Source organism: Meriones unguiculatus, chromosome 19, assembly GCF_030254825.1.
Source record: "Meriones unguiculatus strain TT.TT164.6M chromosome 19, Bangor_MerUng_6.1, whole genome shotgun sequence".
In the NCBI taxonomy this organism is placed as follows: Eukaryota; Metazoa; Chordata; class Mammalia; order Rodentia; family Muridae; genus Meriones; species Meriones unguiculatus.
The window spans coordinates 27,737,054-27,753,819 of record NC_083366.1 but is presented as its reverse complement, the minus strand read 5'-3'; the positions used below and the strand labels follow the sequence as shown (position 1 = coordinate 27,753,819).

Sequence of the window (16,766 nt, the reverse complement as noted above, 5' to 3'; positions counted from 1 at the left end):
AAACAACAACAGCAACAACAAACCAACCCAAAATCAAAACAGAACAAAACAAACAAAAACCTGAAAAGGTCAAGGTTTCAATTAAAAATCAATTGGCAGCTGGGTGTGGTGACACATGCCTTTAAACCCAGTACTGTTTTGGGAGGCAGAGGCAGGTGAATCTTTGTGAATTGAGGCCAGCTTGATCTACAAAGAGAGTTCTGAGCTGGGACTCTTACACAGAAATTAAAAACAATCAGTACCAGAACAGATATGGCACTGATTAGAATTATTTGGTAAGGATTTTAAATTCACCGTCATAAAACTTTTAAGATCCAGAAATAAAATCATGAAACTACAGGCATCTGATTTTTGACAGGTGTTGAAAACATACATTTGTGTTGGGAAAACTGTGTAATCACTTTAGAAAATTGAAATTAGAACCTTTTACCCTGTACAAAAATGAAGTAGAGATTTTCATGGAAGACGGAAATGAAACTGCTAGAAAAAACATTTCAGGATACAGTCATCATCAAGAGCTTTCTGATCAGGACTCCAGTAACTTAGGGAATATTAGCAAGGAATGACAGATGGGGTTGCAGTCATTAAATCCTGCTTCACAGCCAAAGAAACAACAGAGAGAAGAGACACCCATTAGAATGGCAGGATTGTTTCTGGATATATATTCATCTAACAAGAGATTAATATTCAGATCATAGAGACCTTTTAAAAATTAAATACCAGAAAAGCAAATAATTCAGTCAGTATAGTCAATAAATAGGAAGCAAATTAAAAAAAACTTTTTTTAAGAATTTTTAAATTTTTAAAATTTTATGTGCATTGGTTTTGCTTATATGTATGCCTGTGTGATAGTGTCAGATCTCCTGAAACTGGAGTTACAGATGTTGTGAGCTGCCATATGGTTGCTGAGAATTGAATGTGGGTCTGCTGGAGGAGCGACCAGTGCTCGCAACTGCTGAGTCATCTCTCCAGGCCCAAACACTTTTCAAATAAAGAAATACAAATGGCTAATGTTCACATCTTTATCAGTTAACTGCAAATCCAGACTAGATTGAGATTTTTGGTACATGTGTTCAGAATGCTTATTGTCTTAGTGGATCTTTCTCTCTCTCCTTTTTTTTTTTTTTTTTTTGAGATAGGGTTTCTCTGTGTAGCCCTGGCTGTCCTGGAACTCATTCTATAGACTAGGCTGACCTTGAACTCAGAGATTTCCCTGCCCTTGCCTCACAAGTGCTGGGATTGAAGGCGTGCACCACCACTGCTTGCCTGGTTCATAGTTGGCTTTCTGTTTATTGTTTTAATAAAAATTATAACTAAAAGCAAGTCTGGGAGAAAAGGGTATATTTGATTTTATAACTTATAGTCTGTTCCAAAGCAGGAACTCTAGGTCAGAACTTGGAAACAGGAGCTAAAGCAGAGAGCATGGATGAGTGCAGTTTACTGGCTTGTGCCCCATGGATTTGCTTAGCTTGCTTTCTTATACAACCCAGGGATGGTATCTCCTGCAGTGGGCTGGGCCTTCCTACACCAATCATTAATCAAGACAGTACCCCCATAGACTGGCAAACAGTCTATGGAGGCATTTTCTCAATTAAGACTCCTCCTTTCCATATCTGTCTAGATTTGTGTCATGTTGTATCAATGAGTACACTTATGTTCAAAAAAAAAAGCAAACCAAATGTTGTTGAGGATTTAGAAAAAAGGAGAATTCTGTTGGTGGGAATGTGAATCAGTTCATTCACCATCTAAATCAGTGGGAGGTTCCTCAAAACACAAAAAGCATAAGTATTGTATGTTCCAGCTATATAGCTCTTGGGTATATATTATAGACTTGGCCCACAGGGCCACAGCAGCATGTTTGGTTTTTTTTGCTGCTGTTTGCTTTTTTTTTTTTTTTAAATGTGGGTTCAGGAGATGGAGCTAGAATTGTCAGGCTTACATGGTTAATGAGTTTACCTGCCAAGTCATTTCCCTGCCCCAGTATAAAATTCTAAGCACATTTAGGTAATCTACAAGAAAGTACAGAAAATAAGAGGATAGAGGAAAAATGAATTTTCCATGGGTGTCAGTATTGATCTGTATTTGAAAATAATCAATGTAATTAAACCCTGTTAGATCAACAAAGAACATCCTTGCCCCCATATTAATTGATACAGAAAGAAAAGGACATTTTCAGGACTTATTTGTGAAATAAGTGCATAGGAAATGCATGAGAAAGAAATGTCAACTTGGTAAATAACTATAGAAAACCTGTAGCTAGCTTTAATCTCAGTAGTTGAAGGCATGGTTATTTTTACATTGAAATTGAAAAAAAAGGAAGGATATACTAAAATTTCTAGCCAAAAGTATAAGGAAATAAGACTTGCAAACCAAAAAGGCAGAGATATCTTTTCTCTTTTAAGAGATGTAGAGATGTCTTTTCTCTTTTAAGGGATGTCTTTTCTCTTTTAAGTGGAACATTAATTTACATTAAAAAACAAGATATTAAAATAAACAATCTGAAATATTTTTTTCTAAAATTTATAAAGAAATTCAGCAAGAATGTGAGATACAAGCTCAATACACAGTAATTTTTTGTATTTTTGTATATTAGTAGTTAACATGTGAAAAAAATGAAAATAGTGTTTAAAATGCTAAAAAGTATAAAAGATTTTAGTAACTTGGGTTGTTCATTTAGTAGTTAACTAGAAACTGATGCAAAGATAAATGTTTTCGTAGGTTTCAAGTTCCAAAGTGATAAATAGATTTAGCAAATTCTTTTTAAAGTTACGAATTTTAAGTAAGAATTAAAAAAAATTTTTTTTGGCTTGTATTGGTGGTTTGCTTTCGTGTATTCTGTGCATGCCTGGTGCCAGTGGAAGCCAGAAGAAGCATCAGATTCCCTGGAACTGGATGTTATAGAAGGTAGTGAGCCACCTCATGGGTGAGGGGAATTGAGCTCAGGTTCTCTGAAAGAACAACACGTGCTCTTAACCACTAAGTGATCTCTCTAATCCTACAAAGCAAGAATTTTTGAGATAAAGAAATCTTTTGAAAACTAGGTTATATTAAAGAACTAGAATAGCTAAAACAGTTTTGAGAAAGATTTAAAGAAGAATCATTGTAACTGACTTCAACACTTGAGTTTTGTACTGTTTAGTGAGCACTAATCTTGGTAAGAAATCCTTACCTTGACTGCTGATTATTTCAATTTGTTGTATCAGAAATGAAGTACTTGTTTTCCCTGCTGTTATTTAGCTTATTGCAGGAGTGACCAGGACACTACCTTCTAGAAGTAATGCCCACAGAAAGCGGAAGTTGTTCAACTGCTCGCCAAGCGAAACAAAAGCGCAAATCTCATAGCCTTTCTATACGAAGAACTAACAGCTCAGAACAAGAGAGGACTGGACTACCAAGAGAAATGTTAGAAGGACAAGTAAGTCAGCATTGGCTAGTGCCCATTTTAAAGATGGTTATCATGCTTATAGTGTAAATGAAATAGCTAATGCATGTAGGTTTCCAAAGCAGAAGAAAGGCTTACACGGCAAGGCTTACACGGCCAAACCTTTAAAAGAACACAGTAAATTCAGCAGTGTACACAGAGATAGAATTAGATTTTTTGGTTGCTTATCATCATTATCATTATTACCATCATTATTATTATTAATTATTTTTTTTGAGACAAGGTCTCTCTATGTAGTTCTGGTTGGTTGCTATGTAGACTAGTCTTGCTTCAAACTTACAGAGATCCACCTGCCTCTGCCTCCCAATTGCTGGGATTAAAGAAAGGTGTGTGCCACCATGCCTGGCTAAGGTTATAATTCATAATAATCACAAAAATATACAGGTATGACAATATGGACTCATTCTTTGTACAGTTTTGTTGTCTAGAAGAGGTTTAGCCTAGACTTCTAAGACAGATTTTCTGTTTCTAACGTTTTCAAGTAAAGGGGAGAATAAAAATTTTGATGCTCTTTCTGCTCTCTGAAGTGACTTTACTTGGCTTTGTCCTTGTCTCAGCTATGGTGAATATACTGTCCTTCCATGAGTGTAGTAATACATGGCTGATAGTGTTGTTTTCATACTTTTCTAATGTCCTTATAGATGTTAAGATGGTAGGATTATTGAAGAGTATTATTGTGAAGTCAAGTTAAATTACTATGTTTTATTAAAATAATTATATACATATTATATATTTAATATATATAATTATTATATAATACCTATAGAAGTATGCACTTATGCTTTTATAACCATTTTTTCACAGTAGACTGCATCAGCCACAATGCTGTATGATAAAAAGGCTTGCATCTGAGAAATTGGTCTTTATGAATGTTGGATCTTATTAGAACTGTGTAAGCAACTTTCTGCATGGGACTTCTAGTATATAAATTCTATAGGGGCAGTAGTGCTTACCTAAAAACCAAAAGGATTATGGCCTGCCACATTGCAGCTAATCAGTTGATAGAGTGTAGATGCTGGAAAAATAATTGCCACACGAGCAAGGTCTCATTTGTAGCTTGTAACTGCCACCTTTTTGCATCCTTATTTTCTTTACTCTTCCTGTGCTTTCCTTAACTCTTGTAAGGCCACCAATCGTAATTAATTAGGATCACCATTATGACTGCGTTTTACCAGTCACTTTAGTAAAGATAGTCACATTCAGGGGCACTCAGGTTTGGGACACAGTTCATTTGAGAGAGTAAAACTACAGCTGTGTGGTAGGATTTCTTTGGTGGCGGAAGTGTTATCACCTTTGACAAAGGTGACACAAGGTAGATGTAACATGTAGGCAGTTAAATTTGGTTGGTGTGACTTAGGATTTAAAATATAGATTAAACAAAAACGAATTACATTGAAATTTAAACAGTCATATGTGGCTGGTAGCTATTAATTGGACAGTGTAGGTAAATAGTCTAAAATAGTTCTTAAAAGTTTTTTGATTTACTTACATTTCTAGCAGTGAAAATTCTACTTTATTTCCTGGCATATTCTAGAGTTACTTCCTACATGAGGTAAATGTGTTCTTAGTGTTCTCTTCCATTGTGATGTAGTATAAGGTGATCATTGTATCTCACAGTAGCCATTACAAGGGAATTGACAATTCTTTCACCTGAGCAACCTACACCTGTACACTGCTCTAATGGCTGAGTTTCCCGTATTAGCTAGACGGTGCCTATTGTTTACTGAGTCTAGTTACTTGGATTGGAACCAACCAGCATGATCTGTGAGTGGCCGGTGTGAATCTTCCCATCACAGTAGGGAGGAGAGTGAGAAGAGTTTGATGCTGCAGCTAGCATGGTAGGTAGAAGTGGACTGCTGTGGGAATATAGAAATGTGCCCAATGTCAGTAGTCTTGATTTATAGGAGTAATCGCTTTAGAAACAGTGTAGCAGTGTTCTTGTGTCATTAGGAAACAATATCAAAAGAAGGTGAAGATTAACCTCCATGGTACTATATCAGGCTAGTGTTCTATTATCTTAAGTTGTAAAGATTGCCATTTCTACCAGATTCATTGCTTAAGCTAGTATGTATATATTTTAAGTAGTTTACAAATTTTATGTAAGAACACATGATTATTGACAAGCCCAAATTGTGGAACTGTTTACCATATCCTGAAATTCATAGTTCTGAGAGGTGAACCCAAGGTGGAATTTTAAATAAATATTATATGTATGAATATTTTTAAAATTTTCACCTTATCAGGTCTCAACAATTGGTGCTATGTATAAACTTGAGAAATCAACTTGAAGATTATACTGATATTACTTAAATATTGGAATATTAATATAAAAGTATTTTGAGATTTTTATTTCTGAAAAATACTTTTTTATTCTGGGAAGGGTGGAGCACACATACTGATTATTATGTAGATAGTGTCCCTGTCGAGGTAAGAGTGGGGTAGGCACATCAAATAGCTTTTATTTATGTAGTGTTCGGGGGTGAGGGGAGTAAATTATTTTGTGAACTTACTGGGTACCTTGGAACTTACTTGGGGAAGTGTGCAAAGGAATGAAGAATGTGGCCCCAAAGGGGTACCTACTTAGATGTTGACTAAGCTACTAGACAGTTTGCTCCTGTAGGCAAGATTTTCTTTTTCCCCTCTCTACATAATAGTCTTAGTTATAGAGGTATAGGAAGTCTCTAGTTTTGGTTGAAGCACAGTGGCTCTAAATAGGTGATGAGGTACATCTCTCTATTAGTCCATTGAAATGGTGTTTTTTCTTTCTTTCTTTTTTTTCTTTTCTCTTTAAAATAGCTTGTGGTAGAGTCTAAAGGCTATTTGAAACATTGCTTCACTTTTGGGAATGGCCTTGCTTCTCTACAAGTTTGGACATTTTTGAATAAAGTAACTCATGTTCCCTCTGTGTCAATGGAAGACAGAGCTTTTCCTCCAATGGGAAAAAAAGTTTACTCTGAGTCTAATATGTATGACCAAGGCTGAAGAACACAGATTATGTTCACCTGAATAACACACTGTTGTGGAAGAGAGTACAAGGCCTTTTGTAGTCACAAAACAGAAGAATGTCATCCCTTAGTACACTGACCACATCTATTGTTAGGGACATCTGGTAGGCAGGCATAAAAGGTTTTGCTGTAGGTTTCAGATATTCTGGCATTCTTAGCTTTAGGGTTGGTAGAGGCTTGTTCCCTGTTTAACAGTGCACTCTTTGCTTTGTAGAAACTTGAATCTTAAAATTTTTATTTTGAGTTTTGGGGCTTGAACCCACAGTACATGCTAGGTACATGCTCTCACTGAGCTACATCCCTAACTAACTTTTTTTTAATTTTTAATTTTAATTTTTTTTTCACAATTTATTCATTATTCCCTATTGAAGCCCCCTCCCTCAAATCCCTCCAGACCCACTCTCCCTCCCTCTTCTCCCCACCTAACTAAATTTTAAATTCTTTAAACCTTTATATGTATAAGAAGTAAAATATATGATGTTATAAAGAGTTTAAGATAAATGATAATTCAATTTGAAAAATATATTGTTGCCTAAGTATTAAAGTGACTCATTCATTCATTTCATACAAAAATATTTCTCTTGTACAGGATTCTAAACTGCCTTCCTCAGTTCGCAGTACACTGCTGGAACTGTTTGGACAGATAGAAAGAGAATTTGAAAATCTTTACATCGAAAACTTAGAATGTGAGTATACCATATCCTAATGTATTTTAATAAATTATTACATAACCATAGAAAATTTTGAGAACAATATTTTGTGGTTTGAGATTCATCACTGTATTAATTTTTGTTGTTATTAAACATGTTGACTTAAACATATTATTGGGTCTGGAGTGATATTGTAGCTATTAAGAGCACTGGCTGCTCTTCCAAAAGTTCTGGGTTCAGTTCTCAGCACCCACATGACTGATCACAGCTGTTTGTAATTTCAATTTTAGGAGATCCATTGCAATCCTCTGACCTCTGAGGGCACCAAGCATTCATGTGCTATATAGACATACATGTAGGCAAAACACATATACACATAAATAATATTAACATAAATTGTCTTGCAGTTCTGTGGGCCTAGCATGACTTGACAGGATGATGTTAAATCCTGGCAGATTTGTGTTCCATTCTTTAGCCTTTAGGGACAAACTTTTCCTGCTTATTTGTGTAGTGATAGAATGCACTTAATTGTGCTTTTAGGACAGTTCCTTTGTTACTGTTTTTGGCTCATATGCCCATCTCTTTGGTTATTTGATGGTTTCTCTTGTGTCCTTCCTGACTTACCTTCTGTCTGTTCCAGTCCTAATAATATGTGACTTGATTGAACCCCTAGATATTCCAGGGTGATCTCCTTTCCTGCAGAACCCCTGAACTTGTAGGGTAACATGTTAACAGATTATGGGGCTGGGCCCTGAGAATCTTTGAGGGGGCTACCAGATCAAGCAATCAAAATTGCAATTTTAAACAAAAGGAATACATTTCATTTTTATATACTAAGTATACCATAAATTATATAAACTTTAATATATCCTCTCTTAAAATTTTCAAAAAGCAGCTGGGCATGGTAGCACACACCTGTAATCCCAGCACTCAGGGAGACAGGCAGGTGGATCTTTATGAGTTAGAGGCCGGTCTGGTCTACAAAGTGAGTACAGGACAGCCAAGGCTACACAGAGAAACCTTATTTTGGAAAATTATTTTTCAAAAACATGTTGACTTATTAGAAATAAATCAAAAGAATTTTGAATTAGCTTCATTTTAGTTTTTTTGTTTTGTTTTGTTTTTTTTTTTTTTTTTTCAATGCAGTTTATTCAGGAACCTTGAACAATCCTCGGACCCTGGGGAAAGCCAGCCCACAGCTTAAATAGCCTCTGGGTAGCCAACCCAGGCGTGCCACGTGGGCAATGCAGATAAGTCCACATACATGGAAGCAAGCCAGATCCTCAGCCTTAGCCAAATGTGGAATTGTTTGTGACAGAGAGCACTCACCATCGGGAAGGTGGAAGGCGGAAACCAGCTCCATCTTTAAGGCATAGCATTCCGCAGCTCTCTACAGTTCCCCCTTTTTGTTTTAGACGCATCAGGCAAGAGTAGAGGTCTGATCTCTGATATTAGAAATAAGTTGGGACTTTGTACCGATGTTCATTTAGGTGTCATCCACCCAAAGAGCATCAGACCCGTCCGATACCTTTTTCTCAGAGGCGGGACCTGGGGCATCAAATTGATACCCTATGGCAAATCGCTCAACTTGGCTGTCAATGAAAATATGCTGGACTTTGAGTCACTAGCATATAACATGAGAATTTTTGTTTTGTTTTACAAACAAATTCCAACCTGTGGTTAAAAAGAAACATAAAAATAAATTTATATAACCCTTGGGCCCCATTACACTTTTTAAAAGAAAACATTTTCTTCTTTTACTTTATTTTTTTTTTCCTTTGAGTTCTTCTGGTGATTGTTGTTTTGAGCATAATTGGTCTTCTAGTTTTAGATGAAGTCAGATGTGTTAAAGCTTCACCATTGGGAAATTAATATCTTTTTATCCCTTTTGGTGTTTTGTTATTGGGTAATTTTTATGGGGTGGGGCTTGTGTTTATAACATGGATACCATTTACATGAACTATAATGAAACTTTCTCAAAGAGTTGAATGGATACTAATAAGCAGCAATTAAATTACAGGCTGTTTTATACCTTTTAATTTCTTTTTATTTTTGGTTCTGCAAAAACAAATTCTTTGTGTAGCTTTGGCTGTCCTGGACTTGCTTTGTAGACCAGGCTGGCCTGGAACTCACAGAGATTCGCCTGTCTCTCCTTCCCTGAGTGCTGGGATCAAAGGCGTGCACCACCATGCCTGGTGCACCTTTTGATTTCTGTTGTTGGATTAGTTATGAAGAAAATACAATTTTATGTCATTCACACTTTGCTCTTGGAAAATTTAATGTTTTGGCTTCTCCACATCCCTTTTATCTGGAGAACAGAGAGGGAAAACTGACTCCAGCTTTGTTATAAGTATAGCATCTGATATTAAGGATTTTTTTTAAGTATCCAAGTTTTAACAGCTGAAATATTTTTATTGTTTTTATTGTGATTTAAGACATTCATGTCACAAAGCATCCCATCTGTCAGTTAAAAATAATAAAAATAAATCTTTAAATCTACTAATGTTGGAAGGTGCTTTGACTTTATGTTGTCCAGCATTTAGAGATCTTTGTGGCTTCTTAGTGCCCGTAAGATAAACTTCCAGTTGTCTTTCTAAGTGAGGATTGATCATACTGGGTCCTCTTTCTTGTTTATCTTCTTTAGGTGTACAGATTTTAGTATGTTTATCCCATCTTATATGTCTAATACCCACCTATAAGTGAGTATATACCGTGTATGTCTCTCTGCTCTGGGGATACCTCCTCAGGATGATCTTTTCTAGATCCCACCATTTGCCTGCAAATTTCATGATTTCCTTGTTTTTAATTGCTGAGTAGTATTCCATTGTGTAAAAGTACCACAACTTCTATATCCATTCTTCCATGGATGGACATCTAGGTTGTTTCCAGGTTCTGGCTGTTATGAATAAAGTTGCTACAAACATTGTTGAGCAAATAGGGGAACAGGGACTATTTCTGACATGAACTCAATGGCTGGCTCTTTGACCTCCTCCCCACCCCCAGAGGGAGGAGTAGCCTTGCCAGGCTACAGAGGAGGACATTGTAGCCAGTCCTGAAGATACCTGATAGGCTAGGGTCAGATGGAAGGGGAGGAGGACCTCTCCTATCAGTGGACTTGGAAAGGGACAGGGAGAAGATGAGGGAGAGACGGTGGGATTGGGAAAAAATGAGGAAGGGGGCTACGGCTGAAATACAAAGTAAATAACCTGTGATTAATATAAAAATATAAAAATTATTAAAAAAAGAAGATAAAGTTCCAGTCACTTAGCCCAGGTGCTGTATAGAGCCTTTTATTCTTAGGCTATTCCTGGCCTTGATTTGTTTTAGACTTTAGTCAGACAAGTATCGTATAGTCCCAGGAGGCTTTATGGTATCCTGGAAAGCATGTGGGTTCTAAGGCTGGTGGACATGTGTGTAAGTCAGGTCCCAGCTGTATCGGGTTAGTACTTGGTGCTTTTAGACCAGTTACTACCCTGTGCAAGTCTCTTCTCAGTGCCTGAGCTGCTCCCCAGGTCCCTGAAAGCAAGGAGGATCATAGTTTTCTGTATTTCAATGATTATATTCTTTATAGTGGTTCATTTTTATCTTTCTTCTGACACTCCCAATCCTGTATTTCCTATTAATTTTTCATTCTGGAATTTTTAAATCTTTCGTATTTCCTCATGTGGAGATTTTTTGGTGTCATATACCAGTGGTTATGTTACTATGTTTTTTTCCTTAGCTGAAGTAACTACAAGGAAACTGTAAATATTTTACTGAACCTTAGACAGTATCAGAATTTTTTTAAATTCATGAAGCAAAAAGGAAAGCTATGCTGAATAAGGATTTTTACTTGCAAGTACCCTGCTTCAGACCCTGATAGTAACATCTTGAAAGGGTCATGAGAGTGAGCTTTAATTTATTTATTTTTAAAGATTGGATCTCATACAGCCCAGACTGGCCTTGAACTTGAAATGTAGTTGAGGATGACCCTGAACTTCTGATCCTCTTGTGCCCACCTTCTAAGTGCTGAGAGTGTAGGCATCCATACCCATTGTATATGGTGTAAGGATGAAACCCAGGTCCGCATGCATGCTGGGTGAATACTCACCAACTGAGCTGCATTCCCAGCCGTGACTTTTTGTACTTGGAGTGATGGTTTGAATGTTTGCAAACTATAAATTATCACCTTGTTATTTAGAATGCTTTTCATGTCCTTGTTTTGACAGTCCCAACTCACAACATTCTTATGTATTTAAGTTTTAGAAGTGATGAGTACATTTGAACATAAGACCAAATTTTGCATTTTCATAAAAATGTTTTTACTTCCAGTGCGCAGAGAAATTGATACTCTTAATGAACGATTAGCTGGTGAAGGGCAAGCAATCGATGGGGCAGAATTGAGTAAGGGCCAGCTCAAAACAAAAGGTAAGATATTTGTAAGGTATTGCATGTAGATTACTTGTCAAGGAAACTGAGTCCTGGTCGAGTGCTGCTGTTGTTCTCATGACTTGGTAGTTGCACAGATCTTCTGAGTGTTCCTTTCTTTCTAAGACATAGCTGTATTTTGCAATGCTGTGGCTCTTGAGTTTGAGGCTATTTGCTTGTTATCTCCACAGCCAGTCACAGTACCAGTCAGCTTTCTCAGAAGCTGAAGACCACCTACAAGGCTTCTACCAGCAAGGTATGCAAGGCACTGGCTCTGGAGCCAGTCATGTGGTGCTTACGGTGCGCAGATGTGTACTTTAACTTGCATATTTTCCAGTTAGAAATGTGTAATAGGAAAATGTCTGGCTTCTAGAAACAACAATTGCTAAATGGATGTAGTATGTAGATGCTTAGATCCTAACTTAGATGCTAACCTCAGTGAGATCAGTGTATTGTGCTTTAGTGACTTTTTTTTCTTTAGAAGAGAAATCTATTTTGTATTGCTAATTGGCTTGATAAAAAGTATATGGATTCAGAGAGATAGATAAATATATGGAGTGAAATTTCCATCTGGGTGAAAGTTACATTTTTATTATTATTTTTCAATTTTCTAAGTATGAGAAGGAAGTGAAGGTGTGCTTCTGAGGCATGTAGGGATGGTCAAGGAGTTTTTCTTTTAAAGTGCCTAGTACTAACTTGAAGTGGCAAGGATTTAATTGTTTGGAAAGTTATTGTATAATAGTATTTTGAGGTAATATTATACATTTCTAATTTGGGGTATTTGAATATGTAAAAGATAAATTAATTGTCTTTGGTTGGTGAATGTATACTCCTTTGGAGGGAAAATTGAAATTTGTACTATGATTATATTACCAGCTTTTTATTTTTATAATTCATTGTCTTGGACTGACAGTCATTTATTTGGCAGGAACAATGAGGTTAATTGTAGTTAAGAGGACAAGTCTAGCCTTTCTGCCTGTTCTCCCTATTTAAAAATTGTTGGTAATTGCCATTTGGAAGGGAACATGAGTATTGTTGACATTTTGCTACTGTGTGCTTTGATAACGTCTGCAATGTAAATTGCCGTTTCATTGGATTTTTGTTTATTGTAATGTCTAGTTCACCCTAGTTTTGAAATTTGTAATTCAGTTTTTCTTCAAAATGAACTGTAAAATTATGTTCTTCATTTCTTGTTACATTATTCTGAATTAAATAGATTATTCTGATGCTCACAAGGCTGGGTACACAACGTGTGGTCTTAGGATTAAAACCTTTCTGGTTATTTCTGAAGTAGAGGAAGATATGCTTATATATAGCAAGCAGTCTTTTCCCATGAGCAATAAAAAACAAGGTTTGGACAAAGGTAAGGGCATGCACAATAGTATTTTGTTTGAAAAATATATTAGAGTTCTAATATATTTAATGGCAGTCATTTTAGGAATAGAATATGTCAGAAGCATATTCCTAATGACTTTACAGCAGTTTGTACACTGTATGTACTCATCTTAAAAATAATAAAGCGCAAGAAATCCAAAATTGAAGAAATAATTTGGTAACAATATATTCTGATTTGTACCACAGCATGAATTCTTGGTATTAAAGCTAAGCACGAATGCTACAAGAACATGCTACAGTCTAGATTCATTACTTGCCCTCCTTGTGATTCAGAGCCATGAAAGGCAAGTAGCATGTTTGGTGAGACAGTGGGAACGTAGAAGTAAATGAAGTAAACCCATAGAGATTTTTCCTTCCCTGGGCAACTCATGACCGGTTGTTATGCATATGGGGTGGGAAGGGGGAAGACAATCTACCCTGAAAACTACTTTAAAGAAGCCTGTGGAGATGTTTGCAAATATTCTTTAGAAAGCATTTTTTTGTAGTGGAAAAGAGCCTTTCTGATTTGCTTTTAAAGTGATGAAGGTTATATTCTAGGTAAAATGATGGGATGATGGGAAAACATCATGCCATTGCTCTATTCTGCTGTTGTGATGCTCCTTCTAAGTAATTCAGTTGTTTTGTTGGGTCTCTTTGTAATCTTGATCAAGTCAGTGGTTTTTTGTTTGTTTGTTTGTTTGTTTTTCTTATTGAGACAGAGTCTCTATGTTGTCCTGACTGTCCTGGAACTCACTCTGTGGACAAGGCTGGCCTAGAACACAGAAATTCTCCTGCCTCTGCCTCCTGTGTTTTGGGTGAAAGGCATGAACCACCATACCCTGGCTTAAATCAGTGTTTTTTGTTTTGTTTTGTTTTGTTTTTTAAGCATAAGGAGCATTATGGAAATGGCATGTGAGATGGTATGCCACAGTATTTGTGAACAGCACATCCTGTATCTAAAGTACAAAGTTGTATTCCCATGGTAGTGCCTCTTCCATTCTATCCTATGAATGGGATAGGTAAGAAATGTGTGGTTCAGTAGTTTCCTATAATTGCATTCTTTATGTTAGAAATGTTGAGATAGTTGGAAAATGTAATTTACCACAACTTAAGATAGTGGCAAGTTTTATGTAGTCTATGACTTCTCTTCCCGTAAAATATAATACTGTTTGGCATTTCAGTGGTGTTTTTTTTTAAGCAGAGGCTTATATATATTGTAGAGGGATACTTTCATTGATTTTAGGAGGGAGACTAGCTTTCAGAAAAACAAGATGTCAGGGATGGATTTGAGATTTGAGCAAGTCCTTTTCTGTTTTCTGTAAAGTTTAAACCAAGTTAAATAGTATTTTATATTACTTGTAAAATGTCAGTCTCTTTATTGAACATTCTGTTTTTTCTTTACTTTGTTGGAGATAACCTGAAAGCACATACCTAATTGATGTAACAGATTGTGTCTTCATATATTTATGTAAGAGTATATTTATATACATGTCCCAGGCTGTATGGAATCATTGTTAAAAGCAAGCTGTATGAATCCCTTAATTTTTGTTTTTGTTTTTTTGCTTGATTTTATAGATTCATTATTCTTTATATTTTTCTGATTTATTTAACAGTTGGAAAGTTTTCATTTATCTGAGAACAGCTTCACGACAAAAGCTTAAAGAAATTTTTACATTTAGTTTCTTCCTCACTTTATATTCTTCATCATGAGGGAAATGATAATTGTTTGTTATATGTATCATTATATGGGACAGTACCTTACTCTGTGTTCCTCATTGTCTGTATCATCTTTTGTCTGTTTCTATTAGAATATGAGCTTCTTAAAGGCTGCTGTATCTCATTTCTGTCTCCATCTAGTGTGGCACATGGCTTCAAGCAAGTGCTCAATAAACAATCTTTAACAAACCTCCTCATCTGTTACAAGTGTGGTCTTTTGGTTCCTCTTATGCATGGACTTTTTTTGTTTTGTTTTGTTTTGATATGTGGTTGGTGTAAAATGATGAAATTCAGGAAAAATATGAAAGTTCTATGAGCACACTCTTTAGTGTTAGTAGTTGGGGGCATTTTTTTTCTCAACTTTTTCCTGCTTCTCTGTTGTCTGACTGTCTCTCTGTCTCTCTTTCTTTGTGCGTATGTGTGTATTTTAAAGATGGGGAATTTTGTTTGGTGATTGAGATTTGGGGAAGAGTTTCTTGCAAGGCACACTATGCTTTTCTTCTGCAGTGAGGTGCTACCTACCTTGTAGGTAGGTGGGGGAAATTTTCTGAAGCCTCTGATAACAAGCTGAGTGAGAGCAGCTTTTCTGTGTGAGGCATCTCAGTCCTGTTCATGCTTGGATTACATTCCGGTGGTGTTTACAGTATCCTGTTAAGTGACTTACACATTTTTCAAGACGTCTTTTTTTTCTGTTTTGCCTTTTTTAATTTAGAGAAATTTAATTCACTAAGAGTTTAAAAGTGCTTCTTTTCTTCTTAATTTAGATTGTCTCCAGCTTTAAGACTACCACCTCAAGGGCCATCTGCCAGCTTGTGAAGGAGTATATTGGCCACAGGGATGGCATCTGGGATGTCAGTGTTGCAAGGACACAGCCTGTGGTTCTTGGGACAGCGTCTGCCGGTGAGCCAGACACTGTTGCAGCTGGCTTATTAAGACGTGGCTTTGATTGATAACTGATAGCAGTGACTTTCAGTTGGCAGTGTCAGAGCAGTTCCTAGAAAGAAAAGTGTGGTGGAAGTTATTAAAACTAAAGCTTTTAGATCCAGTTGTGCTGGTATATGCCAAAGTCCCAGCACCCAAGGTGGAGGCAGGAGGACCTCAAGGTCCAGGCCAGCGTGGGCTGTGATATGAAATCCTGTCATACTGTCTCTTCTCAAATGAAAAGGAAATGAAGAGGAAAAAAGGGGGGGGGGAGAAAAGAAAAGCTTTTGCCTTGATGCGGGAGCACCCACTTCTGAGGCCTGTACTTTTCCTTTGTAATCTTCCTGGGGGTGGATATCCTGGCTAAGCCTGGATCCATTTTTGAGGAAGGAGGTTACTTGCTTCAGCTAAGTTATGGGCGTGTGTCAGTATTTGAATGGTAGAAACAACATGGTGGGATATTTTTTAAACTTAAGAATTTTTTTAATTGGTGTTGTTATTGTTCAAGCAAGATGTGCTTCTGATCTGGGACAGGTTTGTAATTTTTCTTCCAGCAATGAAGGGAAAGTGTTGTTAGTAACCAAAAAATGCGTATTCTCTAGCATGTTTAGTTGTTAGAGAAGTCTCCTCTTGGTGGTCCTGGGGTAGGGCTCACCACCAGCACGATAGTTGGTAAAAGCTCAGGTCAGTCTGACATCCTACCTCTTCATATAGAAATTGCTGAAATTAAGAGTGATGGTTGGATACTGAAACCAGCTTTCTTAGCTTGTAAGATGTTACTTTCTTACTAGATTTTGATTTTTAAAAGTAAAAGAACACAAAAACTGTAGTTAGAGTGTTGAGGGTTTCTTTTCCTGTGTACACTTGTTCTCATACTTAAACATCTTGCATGGCTTGAAAGTATTAGTTAAAAAAAGAGGGGATGACATTTCTAATATTTCTGAAATTTTGTTTAGATAATTGACAAATAGTTCTTCTCAGAATTTTCTTCAATTCTCCTTTTCTCCCCTTCTCTTAATGCCTGTGAGAGGATAAGGTCCAAAGGAGTAGCCATTATTTCATGTAGACTAATTGAATTTGAGATTTTAATTCTGTGACTTCTGCATACCAGTTGCACACATGATGGTCTTGGTGTAATGGTCTACCAGGAAACCAAGTCCAGTTGTCCATTTCCAGTTTTGTGGCTTTAGAGAAGCCACAGCCACTCTGATCCTGAAAACTTTTCTTAGGTCAGTTGAATTTTACAAAGTA

At 36.5% G+C, this 16,766-nt stretch overlaps 1 protein-coding gene across 3 annotated transcripts in view; it reads left to right on the top strand.

Annotated features, from left to right (window-relative positions):
- Wdr37 (WD repeat domain 37) overlaps positions 1 to 16,766 on the top strand; it is a 60,580-nt gene that overhangs the window by 6,710 nt on the left and 37,104 nt on the right. For all 3 annotated transcript variants that reach the window (XM_060372735.1, XM_060372736.1, XM_060372737.1), the window contains exons 2-6: positions 3,238 to 3,415; positions 7,037 to 7,133; positions 11,409 to 11,504; positions 11,696 to 11,760; positions 15,359 to 15,494. In XM_060372735.1, coding sequence (XP_060228718.1) covers positions 3,278 to 3,415; positions 7,037 to 7,133; positions 11,409 to 11,504; positions 11,696 to 11,760; positions 15,359 to 15,494 — 532 coding nt within the window. In that variant the 5' untranslated portion in view covers positions 3,238 to 3,277. The remainder of the gene's footprint in view (positions 1 to 3,237; positions 3,416 to 7,036; positions 7,134 to 11,408; positions 11,505 to 11,695; positions 11,761 to 15,358; positions 15,495 to 16,766) is intronic.